Raw genomic sequence first — 20,647 nt, forward strand, 5'->3', positions numbered from 1 at the left:
CATACTGCGGTTGGCTCATTCTTTGAAGATTCTTCCCCAAATGTGGACATTCACATGATGTTTCTGTCTGTTTACAAGATTCTCACAATCATAGCACTCAAGATGTTTTCCGGGCAGAATCGGCTTGTTAAAAATGTTATGCAGAATTGTTACCGACTTTTTTCAGTGTGTTAAGAAGTTGCGTATCCTCCTACCGCGAAATGCTCGAAGCGCTTCAAAGGCAGCATATCTCGAAATTCCCTTGGAGGAAAAGCCACAGGTGGCCCGTATGTACAGTTCAAATTGTGGAGTACGAAATCCATTGTGGGTCTCCTCAACTTCCATTGATCGCTGGGGAGAAGAAACGGCTTGGGAGAGGCGTTTTTCCAGCGAAGTACGTTAGAACACGCTCCCTTGAACACACTCCGATCCCCCCCCCCTCCCCCCCACCCCGCATTGCTCTACTCATTGGTTTTATCTGAATAAGCTGAAGAAAAGACATAATCGATCTTCAGCCGCTTGCTCATGGACGCGACGCGTGCACGAAGGTGGTGCGTTGCAACTGGGATCGCAGCAAAAAAGCCCGCGTTTTTACGACGATTAGGGAAAGATGAACGGAACCACGCTGGGTTCGGTAATCTACAACAAGAACTCCAAAGGTTCCCAGTGACTTAGGTACTACATATTATTTCGTGGCACGCGAGATTTAGTCATTTTTTCACGTCAATTGTGAGAGATGGTGAGATTTGAGCATAACATAACTTTTTAACTTGATCGAACCTCATTTATCAGTAAACGAATTATTTTATACTGTGCCATAAATAGCTATAATTTCGGACGTTTTCAGTGTTGAAGCAAAGTGATAGATTTATGTTCACGTCCTCATTCGCATGAGTAAAAATCTTAAGCAGTATGCTCGTGAATAAGAAGAACAAATAATTCCGACCAAAGATCACGTTTGAGACAGAGTCATTGAATATTTTGTGTATGCTGATCGTGAATTTTGAGTCAACCCTAGTGCTCACGAAGCTTTTCAGCACTCCGAGGTCGATAAATTGGTACCAGACTTTTCTGGGAGGATAAAAACACTGACTTGACCCGTCGGCTAGCCATCACATTGTATTATAGGCTAGTTACACGTTCCCAAACCACAAACGATTCTGAATTGAAGTGAACGTGCGGGCACATCCGAAGCGGAACGCTGATTAAAGCTAGCCGCTTTATCCATTATCCTTTTACTCACTTACCAGCAAAGCGCGTGGTTGGTGTCTGTGTTGGTAGGTAGGAACTGAAACTCTTAAGAGTGTCTGATTAGCAGCACCCATTTTCAAAGAACCTAATTAAATGTTGTTCAACTACTTCAAAGTACACACAAAAGTACGAACAAAGAAGAATATCAACAATAAGGGAAAAAACTGTACTTTTTCAAAGAAATGATAAGAAAGCATCGCTTCTGCGGAACATCACCTACCAGATCGTTGTCAGCGGCTATAAAAGCAGGACCACATAGTGCTGTGTATCAGTTGCCAACGTCCAGCGATGCTTCCCATTCTGCTGGTAACGGCAATAACACTTTATTTTTGAGGAACTAGTGTCTATGTGTGGATGTTTTTAGGTAATACTGATACTATACCATGCTGTGCCACCTATGGCCGCCCAGCTAGAGGGTAATGTTTTTTTTGAATAAAATAACAACTCAAACATCACTACTAGTTTTAATATCTTACAAATATTGAAGGTTACTTAGACATGAAGGGTAATCTATATCGTTGCTAATATTACTTGACTTGGTAGTTCCTCAACTTTCAGCATGCGACGAAAATAACCTCGGCGATTATCGGGAACTGTACTTGAAAACCCACAACGATTACAGACTCTCACTTGCAAAAGGACAAGTAGAAGCAGAATCCGGGAAACTGCCAGGATCGGAAAGCTTGTTCAAATTTGTGCGTTGTTTAGAATTTTTTCCAGCGATGAAAAAAATGCTTAAAATTGAAAGAGGAATACATATGCCAAAAATATACTATGTATATTTTATTATATACAATACATATTTTTTGCATTTATCAAAATTAATATAATTGCAAACTTTTTGGGTAGACTACAGTATGATTATTTAAATCCTTGGAATTGACTTCTCAGAGCTAAAGCTAGAGTAGTGGCACTGTTGCCTTTCTTTAAAGGCATCATCCCACGAATCTGACTTGATGTGGATTTCCGATGGTAAAAGACACACGGGATTGCATCGGAACGCTCGAAGTCGCATCTTTCAAGCCGTTTTTTTACGGCAATTGGGAAGAAATGGACGGAATCAACCGCTTTCCCACAATCTACGACCCCGTAAGAGCATAACCCACCTGAAATCCGTACCACCTTTCAGATTCGTGGGGTGATGCCTTTAACAGAGAAACGTGTTTTAAAAAAAGAGAAAAAAAAACTCCTATCAAATTTTCTAATACTACGTATAAAATTTCAGCACAATTGTCGCGTTAGAGTTTTAGAATTCACATTCTACAAGTTTGATTTTTCCTTTGATGAGAATCGATTAATTTGCAACATTTCAGAAGTATAACTGCCAACTCGAAGGGCTCGCTATGGCTGTTGCTATGACATGTGAACGTAAACCTTTGTTAAACATGAAACAACTCGGATATGGTCAAAACTATTACTGGTGAGTAACATTTTATGCTCGTTAAAGAATAATTTGTGACGTAAACAACTTATGTTTACATTTATTCTATCCTATTAACAGGACTAGAAAAGTCAACAATGATATAGTAGACGCCGTAGACAAGGTTCAAGATCGTTTCAATTTTGCTGTTGAAGAATGGTGGTATACGGTAGAGGATGCGAAAATCGGTCCAGATGTCATATATGACGATGAAGCGGTGGAGCCATTTGCAAACGTAAGATTTATTATTTAATACTTCTGAGCACCATAAAGTTGCGAAAAAAAGAATGAATGCCTGCGGTTTTTGAATAAAATAAGATTCATAGTCATTCTTAGCGACTCTCGTCGACTTATTTTGAATTAGAGAGGGATTGTGGTGCAGCAAGTGAGTGAAACGAAATTCCCATGAAAATTCAAGAAGTATCCGTCAAATTGACTCAATATCCGAGTTTATAATACTATCGTGTCCTTCAACGACGTTAGACCCAAAAAATGTGCAGGCAGTGCTTTCGAGCTATGAGTACATAGTAAATGATCCAATCGAGAATCGAGAGATCCAACGGTTGGGGTTCTCTGTTGTCACTGTCTCTAAACATCAGGATAGGAGAAGGAACCAGACCTACCGATTTTTTTTTTACGAAAATCAAAATTCCTCATATTGATATTCTTCAAAAATAGCTTTGATTTGAACCTATCTTTGTGTAGGTTTCAATAGGGAAACGTATTCGCATAAAATGTGAGGAAAATTTATGTACGTGCTTTCTTCAAGGATCTCTTCACCACAGTACTCAAAAATAACTGCAATGAGTTATAAGCGTTGATGTTTGCTAACTCACGAATCAATTTGAAAAAATCAATAAATTAGTGAGTTGGATGTCATTGACAACACTTCGGTTCTAATAAAACTCATTGGTTGAATCAGCGACCGAGAATCGGTGTGGCTGAAATTCCTGACTTCCCGAATCGGAGGCATGTAAAAAATTCGTGTCAATTGTAACGCTGTACGCATCGCTGCTTCCTCTGTATCCGTCACACGACAACAACAACACATGATTGGCACCGATCTGAAGCGGTCTCACCAACGGAGGCCCAAAACTATGTACGTTGGTCAAACGCGAAAGAAATGGTATTAGACTAACTAGCATCTATTGCGCGAATAAATTGGCTCCGAATTCTCTCTCATTTCTCTTTCGCCGTGAAGTCTCTGTCTCCCTAGCTCACAGAGGGATTTTCCATGGAAATATGAAGAAAAAAGAGAGGTTGAGTGAAATAGCCTTGCTATATTGCCTGATCGGGGCGGGTGTGGCGCACTCCGTTGTAGCCACATGATCAAGGGTTTGAAACCGCCCTAGTGCAAACCAAGCCTTTCATTCCTCCATCGATAAGTTGGTACCAGACTTGTTTGGGAGAATAAAAACACTGACTTGATCATCGGCTGGGCCTCGCAAGTCATTGTAAAGGCCAATACGACGTCCAAAACTTCAACTATTACGAACTGCAGTGAAACGCGTTGGCCCATCCCACGTGGATTGATACGCCAGTGACTTTATCCTTTTTTATATTGCCTGATCAAGCATCGAGATCTCAATCCCCACTGCACAGTTCACATCACGTTCTTTATACGTATCGTACAAATCAAATGTGGCAAATTGGTTAGTCGAAATAGCTGTTGAGAAGGAATATGAATTGTTGATAAACGGAGATGAGAGAAAAAGAGTAATGGAAGGGATTGAAAAAGAGAGGAAGCCTACTTGTGTTGCTTACTGCACCAATCTTATTCTTTTTATAAGATTTGAGTTTGCCTTTAGTAGCTTTTTTGCAGTTGCTGTAGGCGGGTCGTAGCAGATGCGATGCAGCGAGAATTTTTGGGATTAATACATTCGATTTCCCGACAATTAGTTGCTACCAAAATACTCTATTAAAGACTGATTAAATGTTCTTAAGCACTTTTTAGATAGCTTACAACAAATCGATATCCTTTGGGTGTTATAACAATCGATGTGGATCCGATCCTTACAGTCTCGCTACGGCCTGTGTATACGGCGCCATGTAAGTCTTTTTTTAATGACAATATGTTCCTAGTTTCTAATTGATTATCTTGAGCTGTAGCCAAGATTGGAATTGATCTTTCTTTATTAAACAACAGCTAACGTTTCGGCGTTATCGCCTTCGTCAGAACCTTGAAAAATCAAAGCCATCAGAGATTTATGTTCTCAGGCGTCTCATCACCCTACAGAAAGGTAGAAGTTAGTATACTATCCAATTAGTCCGAGATCACAGAACACAGAACACTAGAGACATTTTGGATCACTGCCAAATGTCCAAAAATGAACAGGAAGGATGAATGAATTGCTATCGCAAACGACCACCCTCCATATCAAGGCCTATGCAGGTTTTGATCTACGTGGCGGGCCGTGAGATCCCTATAAGAAACCCTTGTGACTCTGGTTGTGATACGCGGTGCTATGTGGCGTGACCAGACCTAGTAAATGAGGTGAGCCCTGGCCGATGTGCTGCTGTTTGAGTTTACCTATCGTTTGAGTGCGTGAGTGAGTTTTCTGTAGGGTGATGAGGCACTTGAGAGGATAAATCTTTGATAGCTTTGATCTTTTCCAGTCTCTGACGAAGACGATAACGCCGAAACCTTAGCTGCTGTTTGATAAAGGAAGACCAGTACTAATCCTGGCTACAGCTCAAGAAAATCAATTAAAAACATGCCAAGATTTAAAGAAAGTCGAACATGGGCAATATGTTCCCATATTTGCTATAATCGTGCACTTCTCGAATCGTACTTGATCTGTATGATGTGCATGTTCGTATTAATAATGAAAAGACGCATGGTTGATCGTTCGTGAATAATCTCTACCCGAGATAAACATTCATGGTTTAAGTCTGTGAAAAAAAAACTAATTAAAGGAAAGGATAGGATTAAGTTAAATTAAATAACACTACTTCTGCAAAATATTTTCCTCTTCATGAGGTTTCCGAAGTGAAGCTCTGCAGTGAACCTTGGAGGAAACATGCTTTCTAGGTTGAAGTTTACTAGATTTTTTTTGAATTTAATGTTCAAGTAGAAAAGAACATTAACGAGTAACTTGAATGAAGTAAAGCAGTTTTCGGCATACTCTCAGATTTCTGGAAATTTCCGAATCAAAATGAAATTTCAGCGATTTTTCAACCATCTGAACTGCTTATACATGAAGGTATACGAGTTCGTACTTCAGAAAAAGATGACCTATGTTTCCACTTTATTTTGTTTGAACACGATTTAATTCTTCTCTTGTTACTGCTCCGCACTTTCAAAAAAAAGAAGATCTATAAGGCAGAATTTATATTGGGACTTGGGACTTCGTTGTTATTATTACTGAATATTATCAAAAGGTGAGGGCCGGTGTAGCGAAGTCGGTTAGGGGTTCCGCTTCCTGCACGATCGATCGGAGGTTCGAATCCGCCCTAGTGCTCACCAAACTTTTCATGCCCTGCGCGGTCGATAGATTGGTACCACGCTTGTCTGGGAGTATTAAGGCATTAACTTGACACATCAGCTAGCCCCCTCAAGTCATTGTATAGGTGAGTTACACGTTCCTAGACCTCAAACGATTCTGAGTTGAAGTGAACGTGATGGCGCATCCCGAGCGGATTTGATTAACGCCAGACACTTTATCCTTTATCGAAACATGATATCTAGTATTAGAATAAAAACCTTGTCTGTGTTGTATTAACCGTTTCGTATAATCTTCTTGTTCAGTCCTGAAACGGGGAAACCGCTGTACTTACCTGCAGAAACCACAGATGGCTGTACCAACCATACAACGTGTAGCGACCTAAATGGTAAATGTATTCCCGCAGGTGACGCGTCAGGACTTGGAGGACTCTGCGGGACGGATTTAAAGCAAGTAACAGGCAGGTTCCTTGCAATAATCTTCCCTAGAATATTGAGTGCTGAGTTTCAATGAATCCAACAAATATGTTCATTCTAAGCATTTTCACCCACCACAGATGCACCGGCTGCAGACACAACAGAAAACACCACACCAGTAACATCGGCTACAGACGAAACTACGGTGGACTCGACAACAGCTGAAACTACGGTGGACTCGACTACAACCACAGTCACATCGACTACAGTCGAAACTACAGTGAAATCGGCTACTGACGAGACTACGGTAGAATCCAATACACAACAAACGACTGTTGCACCAACAACAGCTGCTAGTGAAATGGATGAAACAATACGAAAAGAAATACTTCGCACGCACAACGATTACAGGTGATGTAAAATTTTTGGATTTCGTAGCTGAATAAAAAGGAAAAGTTATTACTTTCGAAAAAAAAAAGTATTCATCTATAAGATAGTTCCAAACCATCTCCATGAGTCGTATCTCAGAAGATTTAGTGCTCAAAGAATTTTTTCGCAGAAAATCGTAGTTTTGAACCAATTTTCTTGTTTGAATACGTGATGTGGTTTCGAAACACTTCTTTTTTTACTTCGAATAACAAATATGGTGGTAAATGATTTCAGATCACTGCTTTCTCAAGGGTATGTTAGAAATGGGAAAGTAGGAAAGCCAAATCTTCCAACAGCTACCAATATGCTCACAATGGTAAGTGATGAGTTATGAAACAGTTTGGAATTTTTACTACTTAAATATTTTAATGGGCTATTTTTTGGTGCTGTTAAAAATTAAAAAAAAACATAAAATTTAAAAAAAAAACTAAATTTAAATTAAAAAACAACAAATACAGTTCCTGGAAGTGTTTTAGACTTCTTTACCCAAATAATACGTGAAGTATTGACTCACCGGGACCACGCATATGTGTCTGTTTAGTTTCCCAGCTCTTAGCACTCTGAAAAGGGCCTGGATAGGCTGTCCACGTGCGTCGCCAAAACCTGCAGGCCAGGCAGCACTGATGAATGGATGGATTCTCTGCGAACTCTTGCTGTAGATCGAGGAGGTTCAGCGGAGCTGGACTCAAGGACGATATGCTTCGGCGAAGATGCGGCTTACTGCGACAGCCGATAACACTAGCCCGTTGATTAAGTCAACTAGATCAAAGCGAGGGACTTCGTTAGAAATTCCATACGTTCTCAAAACTAGCGTGTATCATTCGCATATGTGTGCAGGACGAAACCTCCACCTACGGACTATAGCGAACTCACTGAAAACGAAAATTCTACAATAGAAGATCGTTCTATGTCTGTAACTGGCAAATGTAAACTTTTAGTTCGAGCAAGAGAAAATACTGAACTTCCGATAAACTCGGAAAATACTACGATTTGTGTTGCAATGGAGATTTAAATTTCAATTCTAGAAATACGATGAGTCTATGGAAACGGAGGCTCAAGCGTATGCGGATCAGTGTAGTCTCGTTGGATCTGGTCCGAATTCGGGCCAAAACACTCATGTCATTAAATCAACATCGGTTACTGCGCTCGATGCATTTAAGCAGGTGAGTTGTTTTTCCTTGTAAATAACATGAAGCTGTTTTTTTCTTGAAAAAAAACATTTTAGTCTATGCGAACATGGTGGGAACAGATCTCCTCAACCTCCGTGGGATCAAATTTGAAATACACTGACACCTTAGAAGAGAAGAAAAACGCACCCACGAGTTTCACTCAGGTAGGCCTTTTTTCCCTACTTTTTTCCATATTTTCCTAGAAATCAAGAAACGATAGCGATGCATACATTCACAAAGTCCTAGGAATAATCACAATCAGTGCAGTCGTTGTATAAAACTTGGTTTTTGACAAAACGATAGCTAAAAGACTATTATGAAGCACATTTGTGAATGACTCTCTGTGTTTATTTGAAAAGCGCCGGTAAACAGTACTGGAGTGTAAAGTAACATCTTTTCTTCTTAATAAACTTATCTCTTCACTCATATCTCAAAGTATTACAGATGGCGTGGGCTGAAACCTACAAAGTCGGATGCGGGATAAAACGCTGCTCCTCCAAAACCTTCGTAGTCTGCCGCTACGATCCACCGTAAACATTTTCTGTTTATTTATAAATTAACACAAAAACGTAGTACTAGGAAATCATTCTAAACTTTTCTGAATTAGTTAAGTACGCGTTTCTGTGCTACTAGATTCTTTTACCTTTTATTATAGTGGAAACATCCTCGACAAAAACATCTACGTACAAGGCGCTATCTGTGGAATTTGCCGAAGCAACTGCATTGCAGCACTCTGTCCAACACCTGAAAACTAAACATACACATGGGAAAAGTAGAAGTGATAGTAGTTGCATTGTTGATTCGATAAAGCGTTGCAAAGACTCCGAACTACCAAGCGCAAACATATGTGTCTTATGATGTTATAGTGACAGAAGGGTTCGGCGCCGGTGCCTGTAGCAGGAATCTTGTCGTGGGTTTCTCATTTCACGGAGCTTAGTCGCTTATGACCTTTGTGTGAGAGGTTGAATAAAGGTCTGTAGTACTTCTGTGGGATCCCTGTACTTTCGGTCCCACAGTCCTTCTCGGAAGTCTGCTTCGTCGTGTAGCTGTTCTTGAAGAGCATTGACGAGGTAGTATGTGGAACGGATTGTAAAGGTGCTTCAGATTCTACACGGATTTGATACTGTCAAAATCAAGAATTGTACGATTTTATTTTTCACAGTGTCGTTCTTCGAAAAAATTAACTCTAGCATATCATTGTGTAAAATTTTTGATCCCTGATTCCTCCTCACCATCCCCGATTCCACATCTGTTCTGTTCGGATTCTGAAAGACCAGCACCTTCGTTTTGTAATCGGAATAGTTCCAGCAGGAATAGCAGAACCCCTATTGTGCTTCTGTATCTTCTACGCAGAATACTGCTCCTCTCATCTCCTTTAAGTCTTCTCTTGTTGTTTATCTGCAAAGTTTACTCCTAGATATACGCTTACCAAATACTTTACCCAAATAGTTTTTAGAAAGCTGAGTATGATGGCTTTTATTCTTCTTCCCCGATGTAGTCCGTTGTGGTATTCTCCCAGCAGAGTACTAACAAAGTAGAAACCTCTTTTTTTGCACTTCCCTTTCTCCACTTTGCACTTTTTGCACTTGCGTCATTTTTCCCCTATATTCTTTTGTATTTTAGTGGTTGATGTCGGGAATACCGAAAATAAGAACTAGTCCATTTTTTAAAGAAATAAGAGCAGTTTTCGCAATTGCTCTCTTACAACTCACTGATGTTTAATCTCTTAGGAGAAGTATTACTTGTTCGGATACCTTCCAGAGGGTCAGCAAACGGAATCTAGTTTTTCGACCTTATGGTCAGCTGTTGCTGATTCGGAAAATATTTCTGATTTTCATAAATCTTGTTCAAACTGCTACGTGTACGCTAGAAAACCACGACTATAACTCTTACTGTTTTAGGACAAATTGACAGAGATTGATTGATTTGAATCTATTTGATGAAGCAAGGAACATTTGCGAAATGTTTAGGGAAATAGTTGTAGTTTTGTGAAATTCGTCCCCTTTGGTAAACGTAAGGTTGGAAAGGAACAGGAACAAATGGATTAAGTAGAAATACTGCTGAGATTTTTTCTTCGGAAACTTACTATTTGTGTCGAATTATGAGGGAACCCTTTACCTACTTCTAACTCTTACTTCTTTTTCTTCCGCAGGGTTTGGAGGGGCTGGGCCGCCAAGTGGTGGCTAACCCAGCCGGACCCCTCCGGATGCGGGCAGTCGGCCCCGGGTCCTACCCACTGATGCCTCCCGTTCTTCTTCGCAGCGGACTCGGGGTACGACGAATACTAGGAAGAAATTGAAAGTACGAGAGCAAGAAAGAAAGTATTAAGGTGTTCGGAAAGTATCTGCTGAAATAGGGCAAAATTTAAAAAAAAAACAACACAACTTTTTAACAACATTTTATTATTCGACGAAATAATCTCCATCAACATCGACAACCTTCTGCAAACGTCTCACAAGATCACTGATTCCTTTGGCGTAGAACTCCGTCGACTTAGAGGCGAAGAAATCCCGAAGCTTATTTTCGAGGTTCTCACGATCATCTCTTCAGCGTTGGTCACCGCTACTCTTCCAGGTGATGCTGAAGCGATCGAAAGAGGTGGTAGTCGCTTGGGGCCTGGTCCGGGCTGTACGGTGAGTGCGGGTTAACTTCCCATCCGAGCTCTAGAATTTCCTGGGAAGTCTTCTTCGCCATGTCGCCGGGCGCGCGTCATCGTGCAGCAGGCAAACGTTGTCGAGCTTCGGGTGCTCCTTGCAGATCTTGTCGGCCAGTTTTTGCAGTTGTAGACAGTAGACCTCGGCACTAATTGTCGTGTTGTCCGGCAGCGGTTCGAAACGGTAGATTCCATGAACTCCCCACCAGACGCAGACCATACGCTCAGCATGACCTTCTTCTCACGGATTTCACCTTTCACGAAAGAATACGGCATTTCATCGCCAGCGCACCACGTTCGTAGGTGTGGTTGACGTAGAGGACCCATTTTTCATCTTCAGTGACAATGGTCTCGAGCCAATCGAATCTGCGGCCTCTGAAGAGCAACTGAGTGCAGATGTCAGGGCGTCTTTGGGGGTTGCCATCGCACAATGCATGTGGAAGCCACTGACCGAGCTTTTTCACCATTCTGAGAGATCGCAGTCCATCGCTCACGGTGGAAAGCGAACAGCTAAGGCTGGCAGCAAAATACCGCATACCTTCATATGGATGCTGCTCCGCCAGATTCTTGAGTTCGTCGAACGTTATTGCAGTTGGTCGACCAGAGCGAGGCTCATCTTTGAGTTTTTTGATCCCGGCTTTGAAGCGCTGGAACCAGGCGCACAGACCGCTCAGAAGGGACTTCAGTGCTGAATACTTGACTTAAGTTCCGATGGGCTCCAGCAGCAGGGTGGCCAGATTCGAATTCGTGAAGAGTACGTGTCGAATATGGGTGGAATGTTCGGCCATTATAGAATGAAATGGGCACGGAAAAGGGAGCCACATATGTTATGTACATGCAATCGGTAGTGTCCTTATATAATATATTTAAAACGGGAACCTCCAAAATATCTCAAAAAATCTGCGCACCTGCAAAAATTTTCGGCAGATACTTTCCGAACACCCTAATAATTAAAAAAGTGAGTACTCGGATAACTTCTCCTTTTTTATCTAAAATGTTCATTTATACGTATCATCAGAACCGTATGCAATTAGTTTATTTGTTTGATATTTGTTGTTGAAAATACGTTTCTTCGCATTGATGACAATACTGTTAGATGAATAGATGAAAAAAAACTATTATGAGAATTACTGCATTAAAACTCGCAATAAATATTCTTGCAGGAGGGATTAGCTTACAGAACGCTCAGAGGGATTGCTTTGGCTGCGCGAAGCCTTCATGATCTTTTGAATTTCATCTGGCTTAGCTTTTGGGTTAATAATACAATTTTTCGGATACGGTTAATTCAGAGTAGAACGTACGAATGTTTCTGCTCAACTCTTAACTGCATGATATAGCCTATTCGTCAAGGATGACAACTTCATTGTTTCTGTTGTAGTCTATTCAAGTTCTTGTCAGATATGTGGGAGGCAGTACATTGGCAAAAAGGGTCGACCACATTGAGTTGTTATGAATAGAACATCGTAGTGAAGCGAAACACTCAAACACAGCGACCTCTATCGGAGCTCATCATAGACGTCATCATAAAAACGCCTCTTCCAGCTAATTTGCTAAAATCCTGTGATTCCAACCCGTAATTGTAGCTCCTAGACCTAGGAGGCTTTCTGGATAAACGTTGTAGCTCCATTAAAAGAAAGTATAAAGAATAGAAAGAAAAAGTGCAGAACCGTGTTCAAAAAGCTGGTTCTTTGTTAGAATTTTCACAGGCACTCGGCTTTTTTCCTCATTAATAGTAATGGAGGAACATTCTCATACAGTGATCCGCTAATAGCTTGGTTGTGTAAAATTCAAGCGAAATTCTAGTGAACTCTGTTCCATCTTGCTCTTTTTTTCTGTTTTATGGCACATCTGCAGGTGTTTGAATAAATAAATGAATAAATGAATAATATCACGGCGACTCGGACACCTGAGGTAAATTTGGTTCCTTTTGATTGTATGTTTCAGATTTAATCTTCCCTGCGATGATAAGTAGTTTCAAACGAGGCGCTTGAAATGAAACATAGTAAGTGTATCTGACTTTTGTGGCTTTGACGAAGGCTCCGAAACGTTACTCGTAATAAGAGATATTAACAGTCTTAGCTCTCACTTGGCATACATTATCGATAAGAATTATAAGGACCTTTTACATCCTCGTTATACAGTGGATCTTAGTCGACTACACTTTTCTTATACTGGTGAAAAAGGGCTACTGGTTATCGCCGGCTATTGCTGCAAATCCAGACAGGAGGTTGTACTAAGCTTTCTTGGTATCTTAGTTTTCTCCAAGCGTGGCATGCGCGGCACCAGAATTCACGGTATCAGCAAAACCCGTTTAAGTTGCCGTGCAGGTTCGTGAAATAACGCGAAGCGCACGACGGCGGCAGGTGCAAGGATCCTTTCGCGTTTTTGTTCTCCAAAGAGCAGTGGCACTTGCTGCACTGGATCGCTGTTTCCTTACTTTTCATCATAACGATCACGGATCACGCAACAAAGCCAAAAACGGCTTTATTCTCCTGTGTTCGAGCATTAGGCACCTCCCATTTTGACAGTAAAGGGATAAAGGATAAATATTCTGGCGTTAATCAATCAGCTTTGGATGCGCCATCACGTTCACTTCCTTTGAGAATCTTTTTAAGTTCACGGACGTGTAACTGTCCTATACAATAATTTTTGGGGGCTAGCCGATGGATAATTCAGCGTTTTTGTCCTCTCAGACAAGTCTGGTACCAATTTATCGACCCCGAAGGGATGAAAAGCCTGTTGAGCACCACGGCGGATTCGAACCTCCGATCTATCGTGCAGGAAGCGGGACCACTAAACGCTACACTACACGTCGCCCATTCAGACAGTAGTACACTTAAACGTGGCTACAAATTTTGAAGATGGATTTTCTTTGTAAATAAATAATCAAACAAGTAAGTAGGTAAGTATTCGCGAATTATCTAAATTTCTGGATTTTTTCGAAGGTAATAACAAGTTCTGCCTTCAGCCCTGCCTTCCCTTTTACCATTCATGAATGATACATTGATAATCGAAATTATTTCCAAAATTGTAACAAGGATGGATCTTGGAAGCAGTATTAGTGTCTTTCAAGCAATGTTTGATACAGTAGTTCATGAACACAGACGCTCTAGCACACGAAAACAAATCTTTAGACGCATAGGTCGGCTGCAATAGTAACGGTAACGGTAACGGTAATCGTGTACAAGAACCACGCATGTTTGGAAAGAAAAACCCGAATATCCTGGTGTAGCAATGTGCTTAACTGCTTTTCCCTTCAGGAAACATTAACATTCTAAGAAACTGAAGAAATAACATTTCTAGTGTGCACGAATACGTGAATCGCTAGCTGGTAAATCCATTGCATTCTTCAAAATTTCTCTTTAAGCCGCGAGCGTATGGTGTGGTTCGCAATTTACAACCTTCTCGACTTCACTAACATAATCTTATAAGGGGTAAAGACTTAATCAGGATAACGTCATTTCCTATCTTATTGTCTTATTGTAAAATCTGTTGATTATAAAAAAAATTAGTCTGTAATGTCCATCCAAGGTTTCTTTTGCAATACTTTACTGGTTCATGACGAGTGTAATCAAAAACTAATAACCAAGTTGAAGATTTCAGTCGTCGTGCACTTCTACTACGCGGGTGTTGCACAAAGCGCTTCCGTACATGAGGTCATACATGTTCGGCAATTAGCGCCAACATTGTAGATGTACTGACCGATAATATTTCCACTGAAAGTATTCAAATCAGAAACTTGTTATCACGACTACATATACTGTCGTCATCTAGTGCTGATCTCTTTTTAAAATCCAAAAAAAGTTCGTTACCGAGGGTTGTAGCGGCACACTACGAAGGTGGAAGAGGAACAACGGCTAACTCCACATCCGACCTTGTACGTGGCAGCCCAGGCCATCTGTAATACAGCAAAATTTCTGAATGTAGATGTTCCTCAGTTGTGCCCTTTTATTTATAGCTTTCTCTTTCATTGTAAAATTGCCACTATTACTCACAATTCATAATTTGCTTCTACTTGTAAAAAATACCTCCGAGAAATGGATTTCTAGCATTATCATTTCATTTCTGTAAATACGAAGAACTAATGTCAATTTGTTACGACAATTAGATTACGAGCTTAGGTTAATTGCACAGGTAACAAGTGCAGAAGACTGACACTAACGGCTACCCTATGTGCACTAAGAGACTCTGACCTTAGGTACCTATTCAATCGAATCTTCTGCTCAAGTTTCAGTGGTTCCGGAGATTTTTTGAACCCTCCCTGGAAATCGAAAAAAAACCCGCTTGAACCACTGTGGTAGGTTTGACTGACTTGGTACCTCTCCGAAAAATTAATTGCTGTTCCACATCTGCTCATCAGATTAGTGCTTCTTTTACCGAACTATTGACGAATCACATTGTAAATTGACATATTGTAGTAAATAAAACTAAACTGTCTCTTCACAAAACAAACACTTAACCTGAGTGAATCCAAGAGGAGCATTGGATTTTGTATCTAGAGTCGCTGTGTAGTGCAGTTTGGCATTCACGCCATTGCTTAAAATTTGGTTCCACCATGTTTGCATTGACTAAATTTTTTTTTACAAAGAACGGATTATATCTTCACAAGATACGACAAGAAAAAAAACGACGCCAACTCACTTTTGTCAATGCGTCGGATACTGTAACTGTCGATGACTGAATAACATGAGTATTTTCACCGGAATCAGGGCGAGTAGATACTTCAGATTTTTTGAGAGCACAAGTATCAGCGTAGGCTTGTGCTTCTGTCTCCAGCGCTGTGTCGTATCTCTGTAATTCCGGTTTGAAAAAAATTAGAATGTCGTACTGGAGAAATTGTAAAAATTAACATTCAGTTGCTAACGGTTTCATAAACAATGCGAGATACTTCGGAGTACGTGGATGGTTTGTACCTCACGGATCGGCTCTGCCTTTCTAATTTTCCCCCTCAATGTGCTCATCATATTCACGAGGTGACAAACCGATTCCTGACTGTGGGCGGTGGGTGTGAGGGTCCACACCACCACATGATTGGGATGCTATGGATTTGCGGGCTTGTTCACGCACGCATGGAATCGTTAGAAACGGCACATAAACACCATTTGGGTTGAAATCCAGTCTATGCATTTAATTTTCACTAATGATTCACAAGAACAGTGCAAACGTGCTGAAAAAAATTTAAAATATTCTATGGATGCTCTTGACGTGTGCACAATACGCCCACGAATAAGGGGACTCTTGTGATTCCTATCTACAATGATAGTACTTGACGCTCACCATCCGTAACATATCGATAGCTGGTCCAAGGTTCGCATTTCCTGGTTTTCCATTTCTGACGGCCCCCTGAGCAACCAACGATCTACAAACGCCAGATTCACGTGTGTTTAAATTTGAAAGACTTTTTTTTTTTTTGAAGAAAACATCCGTTAAATAGAAGGACTATCTAATTCAATTTTGAAAGCTAAAGTCAACCTGAAATTCTCTTCAAAGACCGTTGTTTTCTTACGATCTTTTTGCGGAAGTTAGCTTGCGGAAGTTAGCCGTGCGCACAAAATACCGTAATCACCTATCACTATCACTTCGCGGACAGTTCAAACGCAGAAACCATTTCCGAAATAATCTAGTTGTGTTTTATTTTTCTTTGGCACCGTTTTTCTTTTTTCATTTTTTGTCAACATAGGAAAATTGCGAAGATTTACCTGTCTGTGTTGTGCGTATCGACTACCATCTGTCGCAACTCCTCGGTCATCACACCACTGGCACCAGCCGGTGTCGTGACAGCAGCTGCAGCAGTGGATTGCGAAGTCTGAGCTGCAGCAGTGGATTGCGACGTCTGAACTGCAGCAGTGGATTGCGAAGTCTGAGCTGCAGTCGACGTTTCTGCTGAAGTAGATTCTACGGTGGTTTCGCTTTCAGTTGTTGCTGTTGTCGAAGTGTCATCTGAAAGTGGTTGAATATCCGCGGAATGCCTTACCGTAGATTCAAACATTGACCATCTCCTAGCTACTGTAGCTTTTTAAGATGCTGCTCAAATGCTAAAAGAAGAAGTGCAGGGCTTAATTTGAGCGACGAAGAAATGTATCATTACTCCGGACTGAAGAAAAAACAAAAATAAGAACGACACTGTTAACTCACCATCTAATGTCAACAAATTCGTTGAGCAGAGGTTTAGAGTAGCATCGCACTTGGTAGCTTTACCAGGTATTGCCTTTCTACATTCAGTGTGTTTCGTACACCCGGCACCTTTCGTTGAGGGCCAGTAAAGCGGTTTTCCAAAGACTGGGCTAAATAGTGAAAAATACCAAAGAGATAACAACTATTGTTATTTATTTGTTTATTGTTTGAAAATTTTTCTCTGAATTCTTGTGCTGACACTACAAAACTTTCTATAAATTTCGGCACAAAGACAAAAATTCCACTTTCGACGACGAAAGAGGAGAGGAAGCAATGGAAAACATAGAATGGAAAGTGCAGAACCTTTAATAATAAGCATTTCCACGTTAGCTTCTATTTTTAGTTATCCAGTTGTTTTTATTCCTTTTTTACCTGGCACTGTATGCGCAAGCATATGCAGTTCTTTTCGGGACACACTGAAATACCGCACATCCCAGCGAAATCGATTTGTTGTAAACAATCTAAATAATATTCAGATGTGTAATGGTTAGTGATACCAACAATTCTCAACTTTTGTCAAAGAATTTTTCGGCGACATTGGAAATAGTACGATGCAGATTTCTATAGATTTATATTCAGAAGAAGAAGCTTTAAAGGTTTCTGTACGCAATGTCGGACACCTCTGCGGGTACACAAATAACGATATTATAAACGACAAGAAAGTAATTGATCTTTGTTTTCTTAATATTTTTCTTAGAAATTTTTTTATTCAATTAAAAAATATTAACAGTGTTATCCTTCTTTTGAGTAATTTACAGAGTTATCTCTTCACTGCTTTCAGTGTGATGAAGTATCTCGTACTGAAAAAAAAACGTATTTTTTTCGTATTTCTACTGAACAAAAAACATCTTGAGAAAATTTTAGGATGTGAGGTCATAATTTTCTTCCTTAAGTGACGACTGTGAAATCCATTCAGAAAATTAAACTCTACTCATAAAATACTTTATAAGTGCCAAGAATAGAAATGATAAAAAAAAAATAATAAAAGAATATATTCTTTATAAATAAAGCCTACCCTTGCAAACGGTGCAGCATCTTCGCTCTCGTAGATAACGGTAGTTTTGTCGAAATTGACATTGTAACGCGTCTCCTTCCATTTCTCCAACAATTTTTCTATGTCGTCTACAGCTTGATCATCAGAAGGAGCGTCAATGTTACCACGTGTTCTGAATATCACCGTTGTTTCATCTGGTTAACATTGAAGAAGCGTTAAACAGCTCACATTCCATAGTTAATAGATTTTCCCTCTATGTCACTTGGCGTGTTGCTCTCAGATTCACATGCGCTAGAAGCTACTAGAGCCTGTATTTCCAGTTCGCAGTTGTACGACTAGAATATCTAGCATCACCGACACTGACAATTGTAGAGAATGTAGCGCTTATCAATTTCTTTGAAGATGTGCTAACACATACAATTTCAAATTCATAGTCATAGAGGTTTTTGAGCATGTATGCAGCCTGGAAAATGCCGTGCGGAATACAATCGGTGTAGCAAGTAATTTACACGAAACATACACAAAATTTACACAAAATGTACCCAAAATACACCGTGTACACAAAATTTTAGGCTAGTCGGTGTCAAACCACTGAATGAAGTAGTTGTGACCACGCACCATAACGCCAACATCCGTCACGCTCTAAGTTTTTGGAAACTCACAATCAGAGGAAATTTTCAAATAGTTTACTACCTATGGCGCATTTCTTACGCGCTTTTACGGCTACGTTAACCATTACTTGAAAGGACATGGATAGAGGAGGAAGAATGGGTGAATGAAGTGAGTGAACGAGGGAAAAATGAACTCCTGATATACCAGCATAAACAAGCTTGTCGATCCCGGTAGAGCGCCCCCGTCGTCGTCCATAGGTCCAGTGGCAAGCTCCTGTCTGATTTTGTTATGTCCCTCTAGGAAGGCTTTGCGTATTTTATCATCCGGTCTCGGTGGATTTGAACACACAGACCGAGCTAAATTACAGAAATAACAAATTGCACTGTAACATAAATGAATTCTCAGTAATTTCTGTTTTTCATGTCTTGAACGCGGTTTTGGATTGGATTTTCGCTTTCGCTTCATTTTACGTTGCCATTCGTCGTAGCGGCCAGTAAACTATGAAGGTTCGCGAAAAACTTAACAATATCGTAGAATCACAGTTCTTCCCAATTAGCTCTTGTAGGATAAAGGATAAAGGATACGCTTGAGATACGCCATCTTGCTCACCTCAATTCAGAATCGCCTGAGGTTTACGAACGTGTAACTGGCCCGTGCAGTGATTTGGAGGGGCTAGCCGAAACATCAAGTCAGTGTTTTTTTTTCCTCCCAGACAAATCTGGTACGAGTTTATAGAGCCCGGAGGGATGAAAACCTTGGTAGCACTAGGACGGATTCGAACCCCCGATCGATCGTGCAGACAGCGGAACATCTTACCGACTGCACTACACCCGCCCCAGTTTGCTCCTAATTCACTTCCACCTAATTTAAGTTGAAGAAGTTAGATCTGAAATATCAGAGCAAACCTAAGCTTGTATTCTTGAAAGGGATTTGCACGTACACAGAAATCATTAATTAGTCGATGTGTGCGCACTATCCACTTTTTCTTTGAGTCCTGTGTTCTTACATCTGTTTCTGCTTTGTTGTATATTCATAATTTTCTTATTCAAACATATAAGGTTGTCATCTACCATAAGGAAGAAGTAGAAGAAAAGCGCTTGAACAATTGCAATACAGCTAGTACGTGCGCACATCCACAACAGTCTTTAAAGGACTGAAATCATCTACGAGAACAAAGTCGTGGGCGTAACAATCGACGATGGATCCGTACCGTCTCCATCCTGACTTTCCGGCATCTAACCCCCCATTGCGATGACTCTTTTGATGTTTTACTGTATTCCGTATACGTTCATATATTTGTTAGTTCGATCAGAAAACATAAAATAGCTGCAGAATGCAGAACAGGCCAAGTTTGAAGTTCTTGATAACTTTATCCTCAACATGGGATATAGGAAGTATTTTTATATTAATCTCTTACTCCACGTGAAACTTGTTTTAAATAATTTTCTCTTCTCTAGAGTTTACTAATGAATTGGTACAAAAAACAAACCTGTTAGTGGATTTGCAGCAGCACCAGCGATGCTTACGAGTCCCTTCAAACAAATGAACTGGTCAGATCGTTACGATATAGCAGTTTAACTTACCAACACAAAGATGAACATTGTGCGCCAAAGGGCGTACTTCAATGGATGTTCTCTACAAGATGTGTTCCTTTTATTTTGAGCGCGATGTCTTTGATGAGCGATAAGAACTGAAAAAAATTTTATTTTTCTCGCTTATCATCACGATGCGAAAAATTAGAGGTCTAGAGATCCAAAATAGAAATACTGTGCAAACAAATTTTTCGCAGATTATTATGGCTCCGTGAAAACAGTAGCTGTCAGGAGACGAATTTTTTAACCCAGCTGAAATGGACTTCTACTGTATAGTAGGTGCTTGAATAAGCGTTGATCCCTGTTCATGCTTCAAGATACTTACGAAACAGATCAGAATTTTGGCCAAGGATGGCGGGGAATATTACTACTGTGTGTTATATACAAGGTTTTGGAGCGGATCATTATGGATCGGCTAATCAAACAACCCGAAGAAGCAATCCGGGACGAACAAGCTTTAGCAATTGTCAATTGACGATTCAGCAGTTGTTTATTCTGCGAAGGGTGATCGGACT

General features: G+C 40.4%; 2 protein-coding genes across 3 annotated transcripts; one reads left to right on the forward strand and one right to left on the reverse strand.

Annotated features, from left to right (window-relative positions):
• Positions 1–1,518: 1,518 nt before the first annotated feature.
• Positions 1,519–8,862, forward strand: RB195_007583 (uncharacterized protein; the record flags this gene model as incomplete). The annotated part of the gene is made up of 13 exons (XM_064181292.1): positions 1,519–1,536; positions 1,595–1,646; positions 1,789–1,925; positions 2,544–2,650; positions 2,732–2,885; positions 4,605–4,699; positions 6,399–6,553; positions 6,650–6,920; positions 7,173–7,254; positions 7,964–8,101; positions 8,164–8,271; positions 8,552–8,637; positions 8,763–8,862. 13 exons carry the CDS (start codon positions 1,519–1,521, stop codon positions 8,860–8,862), a joined length of 1,503 nt encoding a protein of 500 aa, XP_064038095.1.
• Positions 8,863–11,017: 2,155 nt separating this feature from the next.
• On the reverse strand, positions 11,018–20,141 carry RB195_007584 (uncharacterized protein; the record flags this gene model as incomplete). 2 transcript variants are annotated; one of them, XM_064181294.1, is made up of 14 exons in its annotated part: positions 11,018–11,448; positions 14,412–14,476; positions 14,573–14,658; positions 15,221–15,328; positions 15,402–15,551; positions 16,038–16,119; positions 16,460–16,700; positions 16,896–17,044; positions 17,307–17,395; positions 17,950–18,100; positions 18,157–18,263; positions 18,745–18,896; positions 20,030–20,072; positions 20,124–20,141. In XM_064181294.1, the coding sequence occupies 14 exons, from the start codon at positions 20,139–20,141 to the stop codon at positions 11,018–11,020; spliced, it is 1,872 nt and encodes a 623-aa protein (XP_064038096.1). The 2 variants fall into 2 exon arrangements, with proteins under 2 accessions (XP_064038096.1, XP_064038097.1); XM_064181293.1 differs by lacking the exon at positions 11,018–11,448 and having other exon boundaries at positions 14,380–14,476.
• Between the last annotated feature and the right edge of the window lie 506 nt (positions 20,142–20,647).

The sequence above is a fragment of the Necator americanus genome, chromosome I (assembly GCF_031761385.1).
Source record: "Necator americanus strain Aroian chromosome I, whole genome shotgun sequence".
Classification (NCBI taxonomy): domain Eukaryota; kingdom Metazoa; phylum Nematoda; class Chromadorea; order Rhabditida; family Ancylostomatidae; genus Necator; species Necator americanus.